This window comes from Falco naumanni, chromosome 7 (genome assembly GCF_017639655.2).
Source record: "Falco naumanni isolate bFalNau1 chromosome 7, bFalNau1.pat, whole genome shotgun sequence".
In the NCBI taxonomy this organism is placed as follows: Eukaryota; Metazoa; Chordata; class Aves; order Falconiformes; family Falconidae; genus Falco; species Falco naumanni.
The window spans coordinates 30,034,260-30,060,122 of NC_054060.1; the positions used below are offsets into that span (position 1 = coordinate 30,034,260).

A 25,863-nucleotide genomic window follows, 5' to 3' on the forward strand; every position below is an offset into this window, starting at 1 on the left:
GTAAAGGCCTTAATGAACTTTACTTGTGAAACTGGAAAACCACAGCCATGTGGCATTAAAGCGCAAACAATGGGGGAAGGCAGGGAGGAAACAGAGGCGATGGCTGTAGCGATCACACCGAGCATTTCCAGCAACACACACAATACCATGAGTGAGAAGCAGCTTTATCTCAGTGAGCCTGTAACAAAATAGGCCAACGAACAGTAGAAGTAGCAATGCTGACATTAAAAAAAAAGAAAACCTAACAAAAAAAAACCCAACAAAATCCCTGCCTGTTGATTCACTAGCATCGGAAGGTATTGGATCATGACAGTTTTAAGTCAAGTTAAAGCCCAAGCTGCTGCTGCAGACAAAGTTCCCACCTCCGGCACGACATTTACGCAGCCTCATGCTGGTACAGATGAGGGAACTTGCTCTGCTGAGCATCAGCCCAAGGAACAAAAAGTCAAAATTTTCATTTGGACCAGGTCCCACATATAACTCCACAAGCAGCCTCCCAAGCCCTAGCAGCAGCAGAATGAGGCTGGGGGTGAGGAGAAATGCTGTCAGCAGCAGAGTACATGTGGATCGACTTAAAGCAAATGTGAGACTGCAGCCTAAACGGGTCAAAGAGACATACACACTATCCCTGCGCCTCCTCCTGCTTCCCTGCTACTGCTCCCAGCCCTCGCCACTCCTCTCACACAAGTGAGCTTACACAAAAGTCTGACTTATCACAGTTTAAATAAACGCTAACGGGTTCATTAGTTGTTTGTATATTAGAATGCTTCACTTCAGGTTGTGTAAGATTAACTTTAGAAGCAAGCAAGTACAGACTTATCTATATCCAAAAGTTTTAACCGAATTTTTTACTCATGCAAGCTTTGCAGCTGTTTCAAAGTCAAAACAGCTGGAAAGCTGCACTACTGGCAAGAACTGATTAATGTAGCATAACCTTTATCTATCTGACATTAGCAGAATTAGAAAGAAAAATCTGAGACCCCAAGAACTTTTAGGTAGTAGTAGCTTTTGAGCACTCAAGATTTCCTTCTGAAAGCACCATCAGTTAGGCTTTGCTTTAATCTTCCTCTGTTTTGTTTGGGCAGTGATTTATTTTTTTTAATTACATTTTAAGTGACAGTTATTCTTAGAGATTTTTCTGTATCTATATACACGTAAAGCTTTTTACCCGCACTTATCAATTACCAATTGTTACTCCTGTCACAACAAGAAATGAAACATTTCTACTGTCACACAGCATTACTGCTGATCTAAGCACTACCTTCAAGCATCCAAAACTATTTCTACATCACTGCAAGAAAAAATTGTTCATGACATAATCTGACAGTTTTTAAAAGATCACTTTTTAAAAGTTTAAAAAAACCCATAATTCTAGCATTATGAGAAAGATCAGAATTTGTTTCAAATCTACAAAGCAAAAAGCATTTAACATGCACTCTCATCAATCTACACAGCTAGAAAAATTGAAGACTACAGTGCAATATAGGAGAAAATTCTGTTGCCTATTGGTAAGAGTTATCAAAATCTTTAAAATAAAACAAAAATGAAGACTGAATATAAAAGGATCCATCGCTGCAATGAAAAACTTTACAGCATATAAACTGGTGCTGTGCTACCGCTCACTGACAGCAAGTTCTAGCACCTTCCCTACAGACACAGGCTTTTGCAAGGCAAAGAAGAGTAAAAACTGAGAGCAGCCATTTTTCAGTCTTGTGGACACCACAGAAGCAGACAGCAGGCCCAGAAGTCAAAGTGGTTCGCATGGATGAGGAGGATGGAGGAGCTAAAGGTATCCCCTGGCCAGAGCTGCCACTGAGGCCAAGAGGACAGGGACAAGAACAGAAGTAATTGCTACTGCAGCTGAACAATTACCATTCTCAGCTGCACTGCAGCAACTATTAGCTTAGGTCACACATACTAAATTTGTTTAAAAAATAATAAAACAGCATCTTCCTGTTTAGTCCACCTTCCCCACTATAAAAGCCAGCCCAGCCTTTCCCTTTTCCTGCCAAGAGGGTACTGCACATTTCTGTGAACCCTCCCTACTTCCCAGGTCCACCTTTAATGCTTACTTTTTAAAACATGTCTGAGAAATTACCTGTTCTCAGACACATGCAGAACAATTTTCCTCCCCTAGAGTTTAGCCCTGCTCCTCTGCACACCAGTTGTTCTGGTCAAAATACAACTGTTAGTGGTAAGTTATTTCCGCTCTCCATCATCCAAGTGTGTAGGCAGGAAAGACCTTACTGACAGACTAATACCCACTCTGCTCTCAACCCGTACTCGACTTCAGGTTCCTGCTGCTTCCTCAGGACTGAAAAAAAGCCCGTGAGCCCAAAGCTACTTCTGGGCTCTGGTTGTGGAGATGGTTGGGTTTTTTTTTTCTTTTCTTTCCTTCCTTTCCCCTTTAATTCTACATGCAGATCTAATGAAGGGCACCCTCTCCCCATCCAGACCTTACCCAACTGGCAATCAAAGAACATGTACAACACACTCATTCCAAAAGTAGAAATTTCATAGGTGTCAACTAATTGGCAAATTTCTTTATGAGAAGGGAGAAAGCATCAAGGGCAAAAAGAATGCAGAGAGAAGTAGTTGAGGGGGGTGAAGAAAAAGAAGCAGTTATTAAAGATATCAAAGGGATAAGAGATAAAGCTTGATCTAAAAATGGAAGCAGAAAGAGAGAAGTAGTGAAATCAAGCTGGGAAAGGCACAAAGCCATTACAAAAGTAAGCAAGATTGTATTAGGTTAATACTTATTTAAGGTACTTTTATATGAAGCTGACAAGAGCGGTCAAATACTTCTTCCTTTATACAAGAGGGATAAGAAACCTGGCAGTTTGGTAAGACAGCATCAATCTATCCAGGCTGCAGCTACAGAATGATATTCTGCCCTTAAGTCTGTCCCTGGCAGCCAAGTCCATCAGCTATAGCTAACAAGAAAGGAGTATAAATCTGAGGGGGCTGCTCTCCTTTACCACTACAAAAGGCCTGTTTAGATCAGTTACACCTACCCCTGATAATTTTATCTGTATGCTGCCCCTAGATGATGAAAGAAGTTACGGACAGTGCTTCAGCCTCAACTTGGCATTTCCTTCCATTTTAAATTAAACATAAATGAAGGTTGCCACAAATCTCAGCTAAACAATGTAGTGAATCAGCGATGCTATTTATCAAGCCAGTCTCTTAATGCTATCTGCTTTGGTTTGGAGTTGAAAGGAGATTTAGGTTTAAAGAGAGAATGAACATATTTCAGGAACAGCCTTATATTTCTTTTAAACAGTAACATTTATAAAAGTCAGATGTATAGACTATTCTAGTAAAAACTTAGAATTACAATGCCATCTATGTATTTCTACAGAGCCAACGTGGCCCTCAGATATTATTCAATTACGCCAAATATTTTCTATCTGCATGTTTGTGATCCATTTATATGAAGCCACCCTTTACATACGGGACGTCATCAGCAACTGTTTCAGGAGAAGAAAATTCTCACTAGACTTCATTCCTCTCTTCAGGAACCCTGATCAGCCTAGAATTAAAGATGGAGAGCACAGAAGAAAAATTGGGGGTGGGTGTTTAAAGACCCAGAGACTGAACTTAAAGCTTTCACCAAATTATCAAACATGATTTGTTAAGAGAAGAGCAGAAGGCCCCTAGATTTCTTGAAGACAATGGAAGATTAAGCTATAAATAGATACAAGCATGAGTTCATGCCTAAGGACTAATAACATGAAATTAAAGGAAAATATAAGCAGCATGTTAACGGGAACTTACAAAACTCATTGGACCTCATAACAGTTTCCCAAGGGAACTGATGGAAACTCCCACTGCTTGGAACATATGAATCCACAAGGAGCAAAACAGATGAAAAATGTGTGATGCAGAGTGATCCCATTTAAGACAAATGGGCTACAATGATTTACTATGTTAAAGTAAGTTCTTCTGCTTTTGCAAAACTGTAAGCTTAAGAGAAAAGCCTCTTTGCAGACAGAATCATTCTGTATCCTGAGTGTACAGAACGGGGCAAAAAATCCCGCCACCCTTTCCTCCCCAAATCGCTGACTCTCCTGACTCAGTCCACAGCTTTCCAGCCTGCTCAGTTTGGCAGCAGAACAATGTAGACCCAATGTCCATCAAACCATCCTGACCCAAACAGCAAAGATCCACCTGCTCAGGTTCCTGCCTCTTAGATTCCCCGCCCCCCCCCCCCGTAGTCACCACTCCATTCTAGTTTTTCTAAATTAAATATTGTATTAACAACACACCCCACAAAAAGTCTCAAAACTTGTTGATGTAACAAAGAATCCGAAATTTTGTCCATAACCAATTCTTTAGATACCAACTTCCTTTGCTCTTCTAGACAATTCACTTGCCTCTAGTGTGCCAGTTAGTAAGTTAAAAGAATGTTTTGGGTAAGCACATTTACATTTTCCTTTATGTGCTCAACCTCAAAGATCAATTACAACAGGGTTTTTTCTGTGCAGTATGACTCTAAGATAGGATGTGAGATCATCCATTAAACATACATACCCAAGACTAGACGTATTATTAATTCATTTTCCCCTAGGTAATATGGCATGGTGAAAAATAGCTACCAGAGAACGTACTGACTAAAGACTTAAACAGAAATCAGTGGATTTATGTGATGATTGCTATGCAGCAATGTAACAGATCTCATTAAGACAGACATGGATTCTTCTCCCCTGATACTGTCACTGCTCCTACAGAGCAGACACTGATGTTCAACACAAGAGTATTGATTGCAACATACCCCAGAAATAGTTCTTACACTAGTTGTGAGAATGATCTATACGAATTTAATATTGCCTGAGTCTGACTACAGACAGGTCTCAACTTTATAGCATTTTTCTGATTGGTGACAGTATTTGGAAAATTTCTTTTTTAAAATAAGTTGGCTATAAATCAGTTCGGCAGGTGCTGTAAAAACCAAAATGAGTTTTTACTGTTGTCCTCTTTGACTTTGTGAAGCTGCAATGAAGGAAGCTGCCCTAAGGAATCACATAACATCAGCATCACCTTGGACCTAACACATTGCTTTGGTAGGGTCCATACAGTAAAGTCTATTTAGTGACCTCTTTTAAGATCCAAAAGAATAAACAAACACTTCTATCAATTGCCAGCCTCAGACCTGTTTATGCTACAAGCCATTCCTCACTGAAGGCCTCAGAAGTCCTACTGCTACATTAATCAACCTCAAGGACCATGGTTTTCCTCCACAAAATGATCACTGGCCCTTCCTCCCTTCTACCTTTTGTATTTTACTCTAGAGTATTAGGATATGTAGATAGGCAGATGAAATTCTGCCTAGCTTTGTGCAAAATAACCTTACATCCACATATCCATGGCCCTGGCTGCTATAATAGCAACAGGACACACTCAAGTTAATAGTTCTGTATCCTACATTACCATAGTAGTAGTATAGGTGCCACTTTGTTTAATCCAGCTTTAATTATTACAAGCATTCAACTCCTAATGAAAGTCATGCTTTTATAGATGGGAAGCTGAACTCGGCAGAACTAAACATTTCTGAGAGCCCAGAATCAATTGTGGTTTTAGCTTCTGGTAACTGTGCCTCTTATAGTTTTGAAATCACAGCACTCAAACTTCAACAACATTTTGTTCCAAGTGGCTGTTGTTATGTTGTCTCCCTTTTATGCTTGCTACAGACTGAATCAGGAATGGATATCTGACATAAGGATCCTTCTTCTCAGCTTCATAGTGAGCGAGTGTGCCTGGAGGAGACTGAAAAACACCCACAGCTCCCCGTGTTGAACCACAGAGGCAGGTGGCAGTCCTTCTCTTCTGCGAGATGCAGAGGAAACTGCATCTCCAAATGTACTCTTTGAAGACGTTGATTTTTGTTTCCATGTGTACCGTTGACAGTCCTTTATGCTCATCTTTATCTTTTGCTGAAGTTTTCTTAGGATTATGTTTGGTACTTAATATTCAGTGTCACCATAATCCCACAACTTGACTTTTCTGGTGTGATAAATCAATGTTTCTGAGAAACCCCAAACAACATCAAAGCTTTTTCTTCTCTGTGTCAAACACCTTCATCAACATCAAGCTTCCTTTTCTTCTTAAAGCTGGTATCAAACACTGCAATCATCTTGAAATGAAATTTGTTGTATATGCCAGAGAGATAAAGAGCAGAGTTGGGAGGAAGCAAAACTACCCACACTACAGCAGACAAACTGCCTAGCCAATGGTGAAAAGTGCATGTAAGAACCACTATAATCCTTCAAAAAGAACATTATTTCTATTCCCAGTTCTCCAGGATCTGAAATAGGGTGCAAACTACCCTTGAGGAGACCATCTACCATCAATGCATGGTAGGCTCACCATGGATAAAGAATGGAAAGAGACAGAAGTGTGTTTATGATCCACAGGATGTCTAACAACATCACTTTGACCAAAGCTACAGATTCCCATTTACTCCCAAGAAAGAAGCTGGCAGTAAGCAAGAGTTAACTTTTAGTATAGGGCCAGCTGGAATAACACAGACCACTCAGACAACAAATGTCACCTCACAAGCACCCTGGATTTCTTCCAAAGATCACTTGAAAAGTGGTATTCTTTCTTGATACACTCAAGGACTGATTCCACTTGCACCAGCAGCGGTACTTTTTTCTTTTTTCCTGGTGCATGTTAGGAACTATAGGTTCTAAATCTATTTTGAGATTATTTTGAATAGTCTCAAGATACACGTTTTCCCGCAGTAGCACTATGCAAGCTTGTAAATTATTTTCCATGTATTTAAGCTTAAAAGACAAAGATTTCATGCAGCTAAAAATGTCAGATTACTTCCCCACCTCAAGAAAGAAGCCTTTAGATATAAAAATATTTGGTTTAAGGTGGAAAACTACTGTATTTGCAGAGCTATTCACCCATATTAGTACTGTTATGAAATCACAATATTTCAGCTGACATGCAATAATTTTATTTCTAGCTATTTCCCTGAGCTTACAGAGCTTTCACGGCGAGGGAAGTAAGCAAACATAACACCTGCTTGGATTTGGCAAGCTGCATGGGGCTCAGAATAATAAGGCAAACCCTCTAAAATCTCCCTCATTTACAGATGCCAATTTGCTGATGATAGGAAGATAGCTGTGCTCACCTTTGGAAATGAGAATGAATTTGGATTAGCAAATACTGTGGATTAATCTCACATTTAAAACGGAGGCTGGTATACTTAGAGAGGGGTGAATGATAAACTAAGAGCTATTACTGATTTACTGCTTTTTCATATGAAGTCTGCTTTCTTCCCTTCACTCCACAGCAAACCTAGGGTAAGAAGCAGGAGAGAACACATGAAAACCTCAGCCTGAAGACTAGGTACAACTGGAGAAGCTACAGCTGTATTTTTCATCAGTTTTATTTTATAAGAGCATTTTTCTAATCTTTTAGTGATTAGAAGAAGTCTGCTTTCTTTTGTAACAGATCAGGTAAAATAGCAGAGGATGACATTACCAGAGAGAATTGAAAGGGGAAATCTGACATCCCACATCCATCCCACCACCACCCCTTGCACCAGCTCCCAATGCTCTTCAGATTTTGTGCTGAGCCACAAACCAAGGAAAAAAGAAAAAGCAGTTTTCTACAGGCATCAGCTAGAGCAAGGAAGAAAAGTGAGACAAGCACTGGCAAGAAGTACCGCAGCAAGCCTTGAGAGCAGTGCATTGGTAGCAGGCAACTCCTCCAATTTGTCTAAGATGCTACAAAGAGCTTGGAAGAGTTTACAGCTGTCCATCTACTTCCTCAAAACATGCAGTATACATATTCCATAAGCAAAGACATCAATCTCCTAACTTGATTCAGAAAGTAGCTTTTCCTATGCAAATGGATTTCTATGCATCCGTCTAAGCTTGCATGTATACGTGCACGCATGCCTAGTGGAACCAGAAATGCCGTTCTGCATCAAGTGGCTCCACAAAACCCTGAAATTAAGTGCAAGGATGACTACTAAGGATGATGACCCACGCCTCAGCACGCATGCTACCCCATGAGAGTGTGGCTGGAGACTCTCCAGTGTTTGTGTCTCCCTTTTAGGCAAGATAATGTGATGCTTTCTAAAATGGAAGAACATGAAAGATGGCTGTGTCTTATATGTCAGTTTTACAAGGACAGGAAACAATCTTCAGGTTCAGCATGTTCTATACTGTTATCAAAAAACCCACCACTCTGACCAGACATAATGACTAGTGTCTGGAGAGCAAACTGTTCTCAGAAATTCAACCTAAATGGGCTACAAAGCAAAATGCAAACTACTGAACCTTATACAGCTCCCTCTGCAGCGACACTAAGTTCATGATTCCTACTGCAAAAATGCATGGAATGCTTTCCCTGAACATTGATTTATAAAACCGATCAAATATGTCTAAGGTAAAATGTAAATACGATTCATATACATTCTCTCTAATGAATGACAAACATACAGGAAAATATGAGGGTCTACTGCACACAAATCCAGCTCTGTACATACCCCCAGAATCAAACTATGATCCTAAAATGCCTTCTTAATATTAAGCAATTCATAATATACTACCCAAAAGTATCATTAATAACTGTGTGGGTTTAGAGTACATAGAAGAAAGATGTATATTATTTTAAAAAAGTGATTTCTAATTGATTTTATTAAAAAACAATTTATATGCTTATTAGCACAATATAATTTTGTAGAGATTCACACATTTGAATATAATCAGCCACTTGTTTTGTTGCATTCAGTGTTACCAATCTGTCTTTGAAGAAAGATCCATGTTTGATTTTTCTATTGTTCAAACTTAAGAGAAGCCTCTTTGGATTGAAAATGCAGGAATCCTCTGAACTGACTTTTAAACAATTAAGCAATGAACTACTTTTTCACTTAATTTATGCTGTGTTTGTTTGGGACAGCTTTGTTGTAACAGCGTGAAGGCTTTAAATCAGGCGATTAAAGCCAGACTTGTAGGTAGATATTTGGGATCCCAAATAGTAATGCCAAGCAAATACAGCTCCCATGGACATTCAGACTCGGTCTAAACAGCACAGCTCAAAACCAGGTTGAAGCATGCTGAACCCAACTCCTTGCCACACTGCTGGCAGTCCTTACCCACACTGGAGCCTGGGTTTGAGGAGACCAGGCCGTACTTCTGTCTGCTTTGTAAGCATCACTTGCTTATAATTGCTATTAGAAAACAAAGTAAAAAAAAAAAAAAAAAATCACTACGCAGAAAAAAATTCAATTCATTTTTCAGGTGTTACATTCTCAGTGTAAGAAGTTACATCTAAATGATAGCAATAATAATGCCTTCAGGAGAGGTACGCTTCTGGTAACTCTCCCCCCCCTCCCTCAATTACTTAAAACCTCCTTCACTTCTACCTACATGGTTGGCAGTACTTAGGTTTAGTCTAAGCAGACTCATACTTGGCTGTCTTTATTGTCCAAAATGATTCAATTATTGGGGGGGGGGGGGAAGGGGAGAGGCGGGAGCAGGGTGGAAATCTTCATTGAAAGGAACGGTTTGCAACTTTAAACTCATGATTTCCCATTCCATGGTTTATCCATAAATAGCCAGTCTGCAAAGCCTTAGGAAAAAAGCAGCTTTCTTTACAACTCTAATTACCGTACAACTGTAGAGGGACATTTTTTTTTAATTCTTATTTTTTGCTATATTTTTATATGTATGATCTAAAGTTTTTCTAAATAAGAGGAATAGCATTACACTTATTGAAGACATTACATAGAAGTTGTGTTTTAGGAGCCTGGAGTTGTTTGGGGGTTTGGGTTGTTGTTTTTTGTTGTTTTTTTTTAAAAAAAGCCTCTTTCCACAGCAGGCTGGAGTTCTTGCCCTTCAAAACTCACAAGGTTAAATTTAGTGTCATTCATGAAACAGATTATGTTCAGCTTATGAGGAGACATCACGCTTCAACCTTCCCCCTTTGATAAAACGTGCAGAACCTGAATGTTATCCTCCTTCATTACTTAATGCAAGCCTTCATAAAATCACCCAAGAAGGAATCACATAGGCTACAGCCCAGATATGGTCCCACACACCTGGCCTCCAACCTCCTAAATTATCCCATATAGTTTATGAACATCTCTGATGTAAAAATGGTATGTGCGGCAAATTTCACTCTGAGCAACTAGCAGAAGAGCAAACCCAAAATCTTCAGGAAAAGCTCTGCTTTAAAGACGTGACTAAATAAAGAAATTTTCTCTCTCACCACTCCTCCCATGAAATTACAGTTGAATAACTATGACAATGGCAGAATTTGAACTTACTTTGAAAAACTGTTTTAAGCAGTAACAGCACCACCTGGTGATTGTAGCCATGCAGTATTTTTAAGGCATCCACTATAGAACAGATTTTAGATTCTGCTAGTGAATAATTTGGCATTTTTTTCCATTAAAAACACATGCAATTTCTACCGGTGAATAGTAACATTTTGTGATTCTGTTGCAAAACAAATCCAACCCCTCAGAGCAAGCATCAGCCGACTTCCACCAGTAAGTGTCAAAAGCTCTTGACAGCAACAGCCAATTTAGTAAAACGCAGTAACTGGTTCAAATTTTTTAACATACTAGGTTAATGACTGTTTAAAGGTTTGGTGTTTGGTTTATGGTTCATACAGATGGAAAGGCCGCCTCGGAAAGAGTCAGGCCTAGGTTATTAAAAACACTTGAAAAATCAAACTAGATGTCACGTGTGCTGTATATTCTGAATAGATTAATACATAAACAGAATTAGCATTTTGGTCCTAACACATTAAGAATTGTATCACAGAACATCTAACACACATTGCTGGAAAAATCCTTAGGGATCCTGAAATGAAGAAGTACTCCCTGAAGACGTCGCAAGCGACAAGAATTCTATTAGAGTTAAGCATTTCTTCTTCACCACTCCTTTTTAAGTTGCGACTAAATTAGCACAGCCTGCACACTCCAGGGTGTGTGCTGGGAGGAGGGAAGGGGAGAAAACTGAAGATATAAAGGCCTGAGGCACTTCAAGCAGAGAGCATCCATCTGCTAGCAGCAGTCAATGAACAGAACATTTCTAAAAAGCTTCCCACTCATATTAAGCCAAGCCAAAAGAACAGAAAACACCTTCCTTCGCTCTGACTGTGCAGGACTGAACGTAACAGGACAGTGGGTTATAAATATATATTTGTGAAAAAAAATTTTAAAAAAAATGAGAGAAGAGCTCACAACACAGCCCTGCGTTCAGACTCTCCTGCTGCAAAGCTGGTTTAAGAGGCTCCTGCTCATCTCTACATCATCCATTCAGTGGTGGCATGTGGAGGAGTAAAATGATCAAAGGGAAACAGAAAAAAAAAAAAAAAAAAAAAAAAGGTTGGTACTGCTTGGGTGCGGCTTGCTCTTGCTTTTTTTTTTTTGTCCCAGTAAATAGATGCATTGCCCAAGCTAAGACCCGGCATATTTGTATAAGGGGAATGGGAAAGGGCAGCTGAGGACTGGGAAATGCCAGGATCAAACTGGCTTTGCTGTTAGAAATGCTGATGGTGGAACTGGACTCCAGAGCTGCAGCCCTATGAGACTGTTGCCTCTGATGGCAATACCACTCAAAGGAGTTCCTGATCTTTTACATAGCATCTCATTTCCACCCACGCACCGCAGCACGTCAGCTCTCTGGGCTGACACAGCTACTACCTACTGGGAGCACAGCAAATCCAGCACAGCAATCACCAAGGCCCAAAATAAACCTTAATGTGTGCACAGAGTTGCTCTGGTTCAGGCTGGGACCAGGGTTTGTTTTTGAGGGGGTTTTTGCTTTCTTTTTTTGAGCAGGGGCTTGACATATGTCAGCCTGCTAATAAATTTGCTGGTGTGGCTGTACCAGACACAGGACGACCCTCCCACCAAACATATTTCACACCTAGTACAGAACCCTGTAGTTTCTGTTCATACGTATTCAATATCCAGACTTACATTTGGGCATTCCAGCGGTATACTGTATTTGCCTGGGAAAGGCTGCTCTAGCAGTGGCACTGAACAGGAGCCAAAGTCTTTGCCTGAGTGACTTTTGAATAGCACGTGCAATGGCAGTGCTTGTCCATCTGGGAGGATGTTATCACACAACTGGGAAAACAACAAGGACAATCAAAGCTCCACATGCACTTCTGCACAAGGCATGAGGTGATAGTATTGTGGAGAAGCATCACCACGTGTGCTGCTCTGATACCGCTCCCTCAGCCACCCTGGATGCCTATGACAGATACTGTGCCAGATGCAGGGCTGTAACACCACCAGCCAGACCGTAGCAGGAATACAACATGCCTGTCACGAACACTTTTAAGCTGATGTCCCCTGTATCCCACATCAACTGATGCATGCTTGGTTCCTCCAAGACCATCAGCCATGATGAGATGAAAGCAGCTTGGAAGAACCACAGCTAACTCATGTCCAGCTGCAAAGTACAGGTGAAATGTGTACAAGTGTGTCTACAAGAACACAAGCAAATAAATCATAGTCTTCCTTATAAAAACAGCATACACAAGCACTGAATTTTTTCTTATTTGTTAATCCTATAGAGTCTCCATTTAATGCTGTGACCATTATTTAAGAAAAGCCATCTTCCAAGAGAACCGAAATAGCTCCACCAGCAAGTCACACTTGCAGACCCTCAGGCTTAGGGAATGCTTCCCTGCACTATAATATCACAAGCTATCCAATTTATTTCGTAAAGCAAAACAAGAAGGCACTTTCAACACATGAAAAGGAAACCAGGTGCTATCAAAGAACACAGCATTAAAAAGCAACAACATTCTCCCTCTCAGGTTTTGAACCATAGTGCCTGTGAAATGACACAAACACTTCAAAACTTACGTTTGAATGTTTAAAACAGTCCTATGCCATATAAGTGGCACACATTTTCCATTATGAAAAAAAAAGAGAGCAGCAGCTACATGGAACTTCAACCAAAGCTACGTTACCTGAAGTATATTTCGAGTTTATCTAACAACATTCCAAAGCTAAAATGGTTTAATGCAGAAGCTTGTTAGAAGCAGCAGGTTACTAGCACAGAATTTTATAGGCATTACTACAGGGAGCGGAAAGATGAGAGAGGCAGTTGCCTATTTTCTGCCACGCTGCATAAGGAGGAAGATAGTCCTATTAATATCCAAGTACATCCCCTTGCAAATGGTACTCAAAAAGCAAATGTTTTAAAAAAACATTAGCAGGAATGCTCTCAAGAGAAATGACAGGTTCCAAGTACCTACACAAGGCTATAGGAAGATAAATCTCCATCAGTGAATTCCACAAACGCGATATACTTTGTCCTACTCTATGTCACATTGAAATTGCCAAAGTTAACAAGGAGAAAATTTAAGTTAAAAGAGGCCAAAACTTAAATATCCACACAATAAATTTCACAGGCATGCAGAACTTTAAAAGGTATTTCTTTTTTTATTTGTCAAAACGAAGCAGAGATTTGTGCTTCCCTGGCACAACAGTTTTCTGGCCCACAGCCAACTAATAAACTAAGAGACAGAACAGACAGGAGAGGAGACAGAGCAAAGGAAATCATGAAAGACACCTTTAACTAACATGAAAGACACCAGTCAAACAGGTCAATTCAAAGCAGCTGAACACGCAAATATTTTTTGTTATTAGTTAAGGCAACACAAGTTGTCTGTTAACTCACTTAAGACCTCAATTTTGGTTTTTTTCAACTTCAAGGCCAATCTTCAAAATTAAAAAAGGTAACAACAGAGATCATGCTGAGTCCACATACAGACTGAACACACACCTTCAAGGAATTTCAGAAGTGCATTTTCTAATTTTTCCCTTTTCTGGCTAAGCAAACACAGGAACAGAATAAGACAGACCATCAGAGCTTGACTCAGGTATTTCAGCTGAGTGGAATGCGGTGCTCAAAGTTTTACATCAGTTGTCCATCAGTCTCTTGGCAAAATCCTACCATTAGTTTTTATTTTTATTTTATATTTTATACCTCCACTCTTTACTTAAAGGAACCTAGACCCTATTCATTATAACTATAACAGATCTCATTAAAGGAGACATCAATTCTTCTCCCTTTATACTGTCATTATAAGGACAAGCAGCTCATCAAAATCATCTCCAAGACAGGTTACTTTTTATGTCATTCCCTATCAAAACAGAAAGATGGCAAAGGCTTAAGACAATAAAAATTTTCAAACCTGAACTCAATAAGAACTAATTAATCAATGCATAACCAAAAGGTTGTCCCAGATCAGCTGATGAACTGGTCTTTTAACAAAGATAACTGGAGATCATTAAGCAGAGGGTCTCATTAGCCACCTGAGAAAGAAGAGATTCTCCACGTGCTGAAGGAGAAGCTACAGTACCAGAAGGATCCCTGCTTCCTCAGATGCTTCTGAATCAAACTCCATGGGTCCCCAAGTCTAACAGGGAAACAGGAATACATTCTGCTGCTATTTTTAACCAGCATATGTTCTTCTAAGAATTTTGATAAAGACTGGGGTTTCTGCCTCTGAGGGTTTTTTTGTTTGTTTGTTTTTCTTAAATAAGCAGTTTCTGTGTCTCTTCAAGTCTTTGGTGATTAGTGAAGTTGCCTGCAAAGCCTGAAAGCTGAAGTTCTGAGAAAGGTGCGTAAGCTATTGAGACACCCTGAAAGTCAGCCATCAGGGACACCAGCATCTAAGTTGTGGCTTATGCTTCTGTGACTTACCAGAACCTGCGTCAAAGCAGCGGACCAGGAGAGCCCATACCTACTGACACTCAAGCAAGCCTCAGAAGTACCAGGAAGCTGGAATACGCACACTAACACCAGGAAAGTTTTCTGTTGAACTGTTACGTGGCAAGTAACAGTGATCACAGACATGAAAGGGCAAACAGGTTGGGAAAATACCATTCCTTTTAAAATTCTGTGATGAAAACATTAAGCTACCAAAGATTTAACATCTCGGGTCACAACTTTCCTGTCTTCCTGGCTCTGGAGCTGTTCTGATCAGAAAGGAAGAGCAATGAAAGTCAAGAGACACTTGTACAAGAAATAAATACGTGAGTGTCACAGCTAGGACACATCCACATTTTAGCAGATGCTGGAAAAGATGGATCTACAAAACAGGAGAAGGGAAAGCTGCAAGTGGCCTCAAAAGGAGGAAGACTGAACTTGTTAACATGCGAAAGAGCCGAGCAGTGAGATGCAATTCAGTAGTTCAGTTTTGGCCATGTTAAATCTGTGTCAACGGGGGATACACAAACAAAACCAAAAGCCTCAAATCCATCACCCTTATCTTCAGAGATGAGCATCTGAGCTTAGTCAATCTAGACTTCCTTTCATTGAGGAAGAGAAACAGACACTTAAGAGAATGAGTCATTTGACTTCCCTTCCGATAAAATTAATCACACCCTAAGTCTGTCTGCCTCTGTGCTGAGACCCTGAAAGGAGTTCAGGACTATGAGCTCACACAGACATCTAAACTTTGTTTGCCACTCAAGCTGAAGCCATAACATGGGACTAGATGGAACAGGTATGCTGAGAATGAAGAAGTTTACCAAAGGAAAATGTTGCACTTGAAACAACTAACCAACCAAAAAAAACACCAAACAAAATACACCCACACACAAAAAACCATGGACTATCATCCCAAATGAAAAGGGGAAGATGCCTCTTATCCTTCCTCAAGGAGAAATGGAGAAAGTGAACACATCAAATGGAAAGACGAAGGAAATGAATGAGACAAATTGCTAATGACAACAAAGGACTCTTAAGTAGACAGATCAAAGTGGGTAAAACTGAAGCAATGGTCTGGCTAGAAGAAGTAGTCTTTCAAAGCCTTACTGACTAAAGAAATTTAGGAGGATACAAGAAAAAAACAGAAGAGGAAAATTTTAAGCACTGGTTGGTTTAAAAGACAAGACAAGAAACCCCAGTGGGTACTAACTGAAGGCGGAGATGAAAGGATTAAGATTAGCTTCCATCTCAACAGAAATAAAAGCAAGGACATGAAAATGGCAGAGAGACTAGACGTTTCATTATTGAAACCAAAACTAGAGACAGGAGCTGATACAGGAGGAAAAGTCAAAGAAAACATTGCATCCAGCAAAGGAAACAATCAAAGAATTCAGTGGACGGACAGCTGCAAAACTACGAATTCACAGGGAGGTGACAAATCTGTGGTGGAACAGCTCACGTGACTGGGATCATGACATGGATAGTTACAGGGTCCACAAGAAGGCCAAACAGAAAAGGTCACAGGGGAAGCTCTGCTGAAAAACAAGTGACAGGCCAGTAAAGAGTTAATAGGTCTGGATGAGAGGCAAGACCAAAGGAAACACTGTCATGAGCACCTGCTACAGACAATCTTATATTGAAGATGAAGCTTCTTTAGACAACAGGAAAATGTCCTGGTTCTCATGGCGAACCACCCCAGCATCTGCTGGAAGGGAAGCACAGTGGGGGAACAAGCAATGCAGTGGCCTTCTAGAGCATGTCAGGAACAGGTCAAGTAGGAGAAGCACTGTGATACACCTACCGTTCTCTAGAAATGACTCTGTGGTGGAGAATGTAAAGTTTAATGGCAGGCTCGGTTATAGCAACCCTAAGATGAGGAAAGTTTAAGATCTTGAGGGGTGTGAGGAAGATGGGTAGCATAATTATAACACTGGATTTCAGAAGGCAGGCTTCAGTTTGTTCAGAGAGGTGGTAAGCAGGACCCCTTGAGGTACAGCCATGGAGGCCAAAGGGGCCAGGAGGACTGTCCAGTCTCCAAATACAGTCTCTCCAAAGCACAAGGACACTCTACGCTGATGTGCTGGAAGTTGAGCAGGCAGGGTGTATGACAGCTTGGTTCTATAGCAGCTCATGAGTCTCCTTGGTCTTCTGTTGCAGTGCCTGTTTTCAGGTGTCTCGGGTCTCTATGTGAGTTTGGAGGAAATGAAACATTTCCCATGGTAGAGAAGGGCTCACTTAAGCAAAATCTACATACCTAAGTCAATTAGACTGGATGGGATACATCTGAGGATGCTAAGGGAGCTAGGAAAAAAAGGCATCTTTGCCATCTTTAAAAAGTTGTAGGAATCAGGGAAAGTACTCTATGACTAGAAGGTGGCAAGCATAAGGCTCTTCTTCCAGAGGGGAAAGTAGGACACTAGAGGCGAGTCAACCTTCCCCCAGCCTGATGGAAGGCTATGGAACAAATCTACCTGGAAACCATTTCCAGACACACAAAGGGTAAGAAGGTTACCAGGAACTGCCAGCACAGATTTAATGAGGGCAGATTGTGCCTGACTGCAATAAAAGCCACACTGCTGTCAAGGTAAACAGTAACCACTGCTCCTCTCTCATCCCATTTCATCATTCTCCCTGGCAGCCAAGCCGAGGAGATACAGACTAGACAGATGAACTACAAGTTGGGTGAAAAGTTGGCCAGGTTCAAAGGGTAGCGGTCAGCACTTCAACCATCAGACTTATGAGTGGGATTGATACTGAGGTCAACACTGATTAATGCCTTCATTAACAACATGGACAGTGGGACAGGAGGTTCCCTCTTCCAGCCTGCAGACATCACACTGGGACAGCGGTCAATACACTGACAGGAAGAGCTGCTATTCAGAGGAATCTTAAGACACTGCAGAAATGAGCTGACAGAAACCTCATGAAGTTCAACAAAACAAACGCAGTTTTTTATTTTTTGCACCTGGGACAGAACAACTGCAGGGCAACAATACAGGCTGGGGACTGCTTGGCAAGGGAATAGCTTTGCAGAAAGGGATCTAGATTCCTCATGGACAAAAAGACGAACATGACTCAGCAGCATCCAGTTGCAGTGACGAAGGCTAACTGCATCCTAGAGCTGCATTATTAAGACTGTAGCCCACAGGTCAAGGGAAGTGATTATTATCCCCTCTTCAGCACTTGTGATATTGTATTTAGAGTACTTTGTCCAGTCCAGGACTGCTCTGCACAAGACAAGGCATTGACATATTGGAGCAAGTCCAGCAGAGAGCCATTAAGATGATTAGGAAACTGAAGCACATGGCATGAGGCCAAAACCTGAATTTGCTCAGTCTTATGATAAGAAAGCTAAGGGGGAGGTCTCATTGGTGTTTTCAGCAGCTACTCAGCAGGAGATTATAAAGAAGATGGAGCCAGAATTGTCAGAGATGCACAGCAAAAGGACAAGAAGCAAGAGTCACATTCTATCAAAGTAAGTTCTGACAGATACAAGGAAAAAATTCTTCACTGTGAAGGTGGTCAAACATTAGAAAACAGGTTGTCCAGGGAGACTGTATCATATCCTTCCTTCAGGATACCCAAAGCTCAGCTGCACTAGGCCCTGAGCAGCTTAATGCAACTTCAAAGCCACCACTTTATAGACCTCTGGAGGTCCTTTGCAATCTAAACCATCCTAGAATTCTACCATCCTCTCCTCTCTCGTTACTTCAGTTTTGTTAAATAGTGTTCTCTGTTCCTCTTCTTTGGGTACTTCTGTTCTTCACACATGTAGTATGTTGTCCTTATTTAATTCATGCCGTAGTTCTGGCAGGAGGTAGAGAGAGCCCTCCTCCATAACCACTTGTAATAAACCAGCTATGAAACTAGCGATGACAACAAAGGTTAAAACATTTAAACTATTTGCTGAATTTTAACAGTCAAAAATACATTAAAGTATATCTTCAGAAATACCTTTCCATTTAGCATCAAAATGCTGTTAGCTACGTTTTGGTATTTAAGAGGACTGAGGAAAAACACACACTCATGTAAAGAAATCATTAAAAACACAGCACAACAGTTCAGAACTTGGATTAAGCTAGCTGCAGCTGCAATTTTCAAACTTAGTTTAAACCAAATTTGAATATCTGCAACTGAAGCTTTCAAGTTATAATCATGCCATTGACCTTCCTTCCCCTCTCCCTTTTCTTTTTGGCCACTGAAGACTATTGAAAGTATCACAGCTCCAAGTCAAGAACAACTCCCTTGTAACTACGACTTTGACATGGATATAGTGAGAGCAGATTGCCTACAAGGAAACAAGAATAAACCAGCTATTTAGAGAGATTATGTAATGCAGCACAGAGCTGTAAAATGAGATTTAAAGAGACAGAACTCTGCATTTCAGCCCTGTAAGTAACCATAAAAGTTAGGCAGTACTGCAGCAATTTGAAGAGGTGCAGACAACACAGGGAGGAATTCTTGTCAAAGGATCCCCCCTCTCTGAGCTAGTATTTTATTCCCAATTCTTGTCTCTCACAAAACCAGTACTGTTTGGTGATTCTGTCAAATCCTTTAAAACAATGCTGAATCACCTCTTCACATCATCTCATAGATGTGCAGGTTTTCACTACAGAAATGAGCTTTATATGAACAGATACAAAGCGTTCTGTGGACCCGAGCTGGTTGAACTTGCGGAGCTTAGCACGCTCAGCTAGCACAGTACTTCACACCAAAAACCAAACTGAAAATTAAATACAACAGTATTAGGCCTTTCCTGCATAAATATTTCAGCAAGTGTAAACAAGATTCCAGTTTTTATAAGCAGCCAATTCACAAATGAACATTCACAAACATCAGCTGGTTTAGCAAAGAAAGGCAGAGATGATGAACTGCCATGCACCACCACATCATAAATAGTGAAGAAACATACAGCAAAGGCATGTGTGATAAGGGAGATTAGTTCTGTGAATTAGACATTCTTGCACAAACCTGGAAACTATAAAACCTCCAGTTTTCCCATGGCTCTATTTAGAGTGTGTGTATGTATATATAAACACTAATGCACAAAATATTTTTTGGTAGACTAGTCCAGAACTGCCGAGCAGTTGGAACATTTTACTTCTGCATTTCTTCACTTTAAAATGGAGGAAAAGAAAAAAAAAATCATGAATTTTTTACCTTAGGTATTCTAATGGAAAACTTTTTCATCTAATTCTAAATATCCTTTCATTACAAGCCTCAAAAAATAGCAGCATCATGCATTCAGCCAACCCCAGCTGCTCTGCTGTGATTAAGCAAGAGACAGTGAGCCCAGATCACCTCCCTTTCACCTTCCCTGAAGAGACAGACATTACAGCAAGGAAGAATTTGGCCCATACTAAGTGGGGGAGGGAAGGGAAAGCAGGGGGATGTTGTTGGTTGGTGGTGTTTTTTTTAAAAAAAAAAAAAAAAAAACACAAAAAAAAAACCCAACAAAAACAACAGCAAGTCCCTGCTGCCTTTGCTGGACTTTTCTCCACATCATGTCAAGCCTGCAGGTTGCTGGCAAGCAGACCAGGCACAGTGCAAGACCTGCCAGCACTCTCAGACCACACACACGCACACTCTCAGCTGCTCTCCAATACACTGGGGACAACGTCCAGAGCAATCCGAGCTCCACCACCCATCCGTACTTCCCAGAGCCTGGATCTTCCCTTTGGCAACAGCTTGTATAGAGCACCATACAGAAGAAAAAAATCATGTGCTTACACAACTGAAGGTAGCCCACAGCCTTGACGTAAGAGCTATCAGCAAGTTGCAGGAATAGGCCTCCTGAAGCGTGCTCACAGGCTGTGCTGCGCCAGCATCTGAACAGGAGCTAATTTCAGCAGTTCATTTGCAACTCAGTTAACTTTGGAAATACAAACATAGTAGTACCAGCAAATAAATAAGCAGCTCAGCCTTTTTCTGAGCAGAAAGCATAGCACTCCAAGGATAACTGTTCATTTTTAATATAGTAAACTATGTACTTCAGTTTCATTCAATGAACAATCTCATGCTTTTATTTTAAATTATATACAGTAAGTATGTTTACCTTGTTACACTTTCAAGTCTAAGCACAATGGATATTAATATAATTTCACCCAAAAAAGCCATTATCATGGGCACACAGTGACAGGGTGAGATTTTCTAAGTTCACTGCCATAGCTCAATTTGCAATTAAAAACTATGTAAAGCTAGAAGTGTGATTAAATGCAGCAGACAACTAGCTCATTATACTGCAGCAGAAAGAAAAGCCTTTCAAACACCAATTGCTCCACCTGAAATATCAGCTGCTGTTGTCATGCTTGGGACTGAGCAAGAACATCACTTAGCTCATTGAAAAGAACTTTCCCAGAGACAGATTGGCAGCATGACAAATGCAGGTTGGTTACAGAAGTCAAAGACCAAATACTTTTCTTTATATAAAGGATAGCAACAAAACAAAAGAAAAAGAGAGAGAGAGAAGAAAACCTGTAAAAAGCCTCAGACAGGTACAGGTAAAAAGACAAATTATTTTCCCATTTCAAAACTGTCTGAGAGATAATTTCATTCAAAACAACTACAATTTCTTGTATATAATACAGATAGACTTTAGCCAAGTCAGAATCACTGCGTATGACTGGGGGGCCCCCCCATGCACAAAAGCTGTGGGGAAGGATGATGCTCAAAAATATGCCCCAGCAAACACTCATCCAAGAAAGAAGCCATGTTTGGACCCCAGAAAAACATCTATAATGTCTTTACTTGTGATTATCCTTCAGCATAACCAAAAGGGGCTCTGAAGGATTCAAACACTCCAACAACACTCAAGCAACAGATCAGGATTTTCTCCCCTCAGCACTTTACTTTTCTACAACTAAAGACAAGGAACTGGGCAGTCCTTAGGCACAACATGCCAATTTATTTTGAAAACACCCATGTAAAATTACAGGTTTGTTTAGAAGTGCATTCATCCAAAGACAAACTTCACTGACTGCAAAAGTCATTCTAGTGGTTTTATTTCACTTATAAAGGTTACACTTTATCCAGACATTTTTGAAACTTATAAGATAGTAACTTTGGACCTGACACTGAAACTAGCTCACACAAAGCACAAGCTTTACTCTGCCAAAAAAGCACAGCTCATTACTGTTCAGTACAAACAGCTGAATAAAACACTCTGTATATAAATTAGCTGAATAATGCTGAGTAAAGCAGCCTGGTTATATTTCAATAAGGTAATCTTAACCTTTCTATACCTATGGAGATATAATATCAGATCAATCTTATCCTTTGTATACCTATACAGGCATAATACCAGGTAAGATTTTCTGCATTTAAGTTGCAAGTGTAAGACTTTAATTTAGGAAAATATCTAAAATATACCCCCCCCCCCCCAGTGAGCACCATATCAGTAAAACCCATCTATGTCCCTTAGTTAACTACATGTCAGCTTCCGAGTCTTTGATATGACAGTCCATCAGCTGTCATCTCCAGCAGTCATGAGACAAGAGTATTAATTAGCAAAAAAAAAAATGACAACTCCTGCCCATTGATATAAGTTAACAGCAATTGGAACTGGAAAACCATTCTGTTTCTGGAATAAAAGCAGGTTTTTATTCACTCTCTGTAAAGAGCATATATTATGTAGATCTCAATTAAAATGTATAATATGTAATAAGAGTATTTATTTAAGTATCATTTGAATATTTTCCATCCCCCCCACCACATTCGTCACATATGAAGCACAATTACTATTAAGTGTGCATAAATACATGCATTCTCACACTTACACTGCATAAAACCAAAAGCATTTGAACAATTATACTTCAAAATAAACATGCATAAAGCATTTCAAGAACCCTGAAAACTTATAAAATAAAACGCCACAATAGGTTAACAGATAATAAAAAGGTGCAATGGGCACGTCAACCTTGAAAAAGTCCTTTTAAACTACATAGTACTGTCAGGTGCCATTACCCTTTGTCAGCCAGCTACCTGACCTCATAAATCAGGTATAACAACCAAACGAGAGCACAATGTAAAATCAGCACTAGTCAGACTGGTCTACTGAATAACAAGTGGCCTGCCAAGGTTTTGAGGTCACATTCAGAACTAGAAATTAATTGTAATCAACCACATTAATAATAATAAAAAAACCCGCCATATCAACAAGACTAGAGCTTGCAAGTACCATTCTGTAGAGTTTGTGCTCGTGACTCCTTTCCCAGGTTGGCATGGAATCCTCCTCCTAAAGTTGGTGTTTTGCCTGCACCTATTAGAGGGACAAAAAAAAAAAAAAAAAAAAGAAAAACTCAGACATGTCAAATGCAATAAATGAATTACAATATTACAAGGAAAGTTACTGTGCCACTATATTCAATATCTGTGTAATTTACAATATGTCAAATTACATTAAGAAGGGCAACAGAAGTGCTTGAAGGGTTTAAGATATTGAATGTAAATCCTGTGCAGTTTATTTCTTCTGTGGGATACCATAGGAATTACATGGCTCCATAAGTCCGCCCAATCTCAGCTCCAAAGAAAAGTACAAAAATGTTGAAAGCCCTATTTCAGGCAGAACATTAAAGTCAATATTGTAAAATATTTCTTGAAGTAAATGATGAAACAATTGCGTAGTTAATATTTTTTGTCTGAAGAATATTCAATACAGAATTTTAATAGCTAATTACTGGCACTACAGAATATAAAACACCTTTAGCACTCAATAGTGACTGTGTTGGCTACTACAGACCTAACGCTTACTTTCAGATAACTTCAGTTTAACATTAGGCACACAGAGAGACACTTAGGCTACAAAAACTGCAAAGCTGGAACTGCTGCTTCTATATCCTGAAAGGCTGGAGACTAAAACAAGCCCGAGTTGTAAATTAGCATAAACTAGAGGCTGGTTTATGCATCCGTGCCAGTGCTGAGAAGCCTGAATGCAAAGTCCACCGGGAGTCAATGGAACTACTCACAGAAACCAATCTTGCAGAACAGGGAATTAAACTACCACGGACAGAAATAGTCTCCCACTGAAGCAAGGATTTTTTTAAAAAACAATCAGGCTATCTCAAGCAGGATATTCAAATCTATCAGCTTAACAACAAGTGCGATCAAAAAGCTATATCGCACAGGATTAAAAAGAAGTAATTTGTTAGTAAGGACTTCTACTTAATTCAAGTAGTCTGCTCTTCAGAATAGGAAAAAAGTCATCAGAGTCATCTTGTTCCTATGATGCCCACAGTTTTTCCCTCAAGTTCTTGTAGGTATGTTTTCCCATCTTACACCAGTTCTCTGGAACAAACTAGAATGACTTTGAGATAGAAAAAAAAAATGTCACTTGAAAGCCATTCAGGGTATTTCTCCCACACACCTGAATAAATACTTCCATAGCAGGTACAAGTGATGAGAAACTGTGACCTAAATTTTCCCTCTTACCAGACTTCCTTAGCTAATCTCCTCTCAGCTGCCTTTAATGTACGTCTATGCTGAGGAAAAAAAAAAATAAACCAAAAAGCTAATACTCCTGCAGAATTACTGCCTATAAGCCTTCAAAGCTTGATTTTCCATCCAAACTCTGAACTGGGTTTCCAGCACTATCCACAACAGAAACTGACTTCACCTTCACTTCATTAGCAGATCATTTCAACAAACAATAATCAGAAGCTCTCACGTAAATGCCCTACAGCTTAAGCACTTCAGTTCAACACCCTAATTAGAAATGAAAAACACTCTATAGTGACCTCCTCACTGGGTATGTCTCCCAACTCTGTACTTGCTCCAGACCACTACAGACAACAATGGCTGCTTGCCATTCTTATAGGTTCTAAAACAAACCAACGAGGCAAAACAGAGAGAGGTTACTGAACTACCCTAGCACACAAAACATTTTTGGAATACATTTAATAAGAATGGTTTACCTGGCAAAAAAACAGTATCAACAGTGGCAACAGTTTTATGTTCCTTTCCTTCAGCAGCAAATCTACCTTCAGAAATTCTGTCTCTTACCCTCCATTTTTTGTTGTTTTAAGGTTTGCTTTATCACAGGCTACCTCACTTGTCTGATTTGCAGCAGGAGAGCGCAGGCTCAAGCATCAGTACAGCGGAGGAGGCCATAAACTGCAGGGCAAGAGCAGGACCAATCGGCAGGGCAGGCTGGAGCAGGCTCATCCAGCACTTGGACCCAAGGCACCAGTCTCCCTCCTGTGCACAAAGGCTCCACTTTTCAGTCCCCTCTAACTCTGAATACACCAAAATACTGAGTTTTATTGGATATCTCTGTCAAAACTACAGTACTCTTTTATAGGTTTCCCTGTCACTACTAAAAAGCTTGCACAAAAATAATATTACAGTAGTGATAAACACTACTATTAACAAAATAATTTAACTAGCTCAGAAGCTAGAATAAAAAAAGAAACAAAATAAAATTAAGCTGATATTTCAGTGGTTTAGTTCTTTAAGATTCTTTTTCATTAGATACCAAGATACAACATTGTACATAAAAGTTATTTCTTTCCAAGCTACAGCAGATACTAGCAGAGCTATCGGAAAGACAAACTCTGCTATCAGAATTGATGTGCCCATTTCTCAGCGAGTTAACTGGAAAGACTGTACATCTCTAATTAGCATTTGGCTTTGAAAACTGACAGAATACTAGTCTGTTGAGCACTTAAGACTCTCAGAACTGCAAACCAACGTTGCCATTGACTATGAAGTCTCACCAGCTTTAATCTTTACAAGCAGAATGCAAACCAAACTCATTAACGTAACTGTTCTAGCTGGGTAATAAAAAGATAAACTCTTAAAAAAATAAAACCATCAAATTCATTTAAAGACAAAAATCCCTACAAAGCTAGTCATTTAAAAAGTACAAAGGAAAGGAACGGCAATTGCTAGGCACAACCAAATTAACATCCCAGCTTAACTGAAATTTTTACATTTCTTGACCTTTTCTATTTTTCCTCCTCTAAAACTTCGAAAGTGAATTAAATAGGCTTTTGGATTTCCACATTCAGCTTTCAAGATACACAAAAATATATCCGAGAAGTATTTGATGCCTTCAAGGACCGACTGTCAAATCTTCAACATTAACACTAACATTTCCCTAAGCCAACTCCAATACCTTCCTTCATGAGGCAGCGCCTCCCAAGGTACGGAGTTTCTAAAA

General features: G+C 39.9%; 1 protein-coding gene across 2 annotated transcripts in view; it reads right to left on the minus strand.

The window, feature by feature from the left end:
- Positions 1–25,863, minus strand: part of BRF1 (BRF1 RNA polymerase III transcription initiation factor subunit) — a 175,684-nt gene that overhangs the window by 138,625 nt on the left and 11,196 nt on the right. For both annotated transcript variants that reach the window (XM_040602549.1, XM_040602551.1), the window contains one exon: positions 22,885–22,965. In XM_040602549.1, coding sequence (XP_040458483.1) covers positions 22,885–22,965 — 81 coding nt within the window. The remainder of the gene's footprint in view (positions 1–22,884; positions 22,966–25,863) is intronic.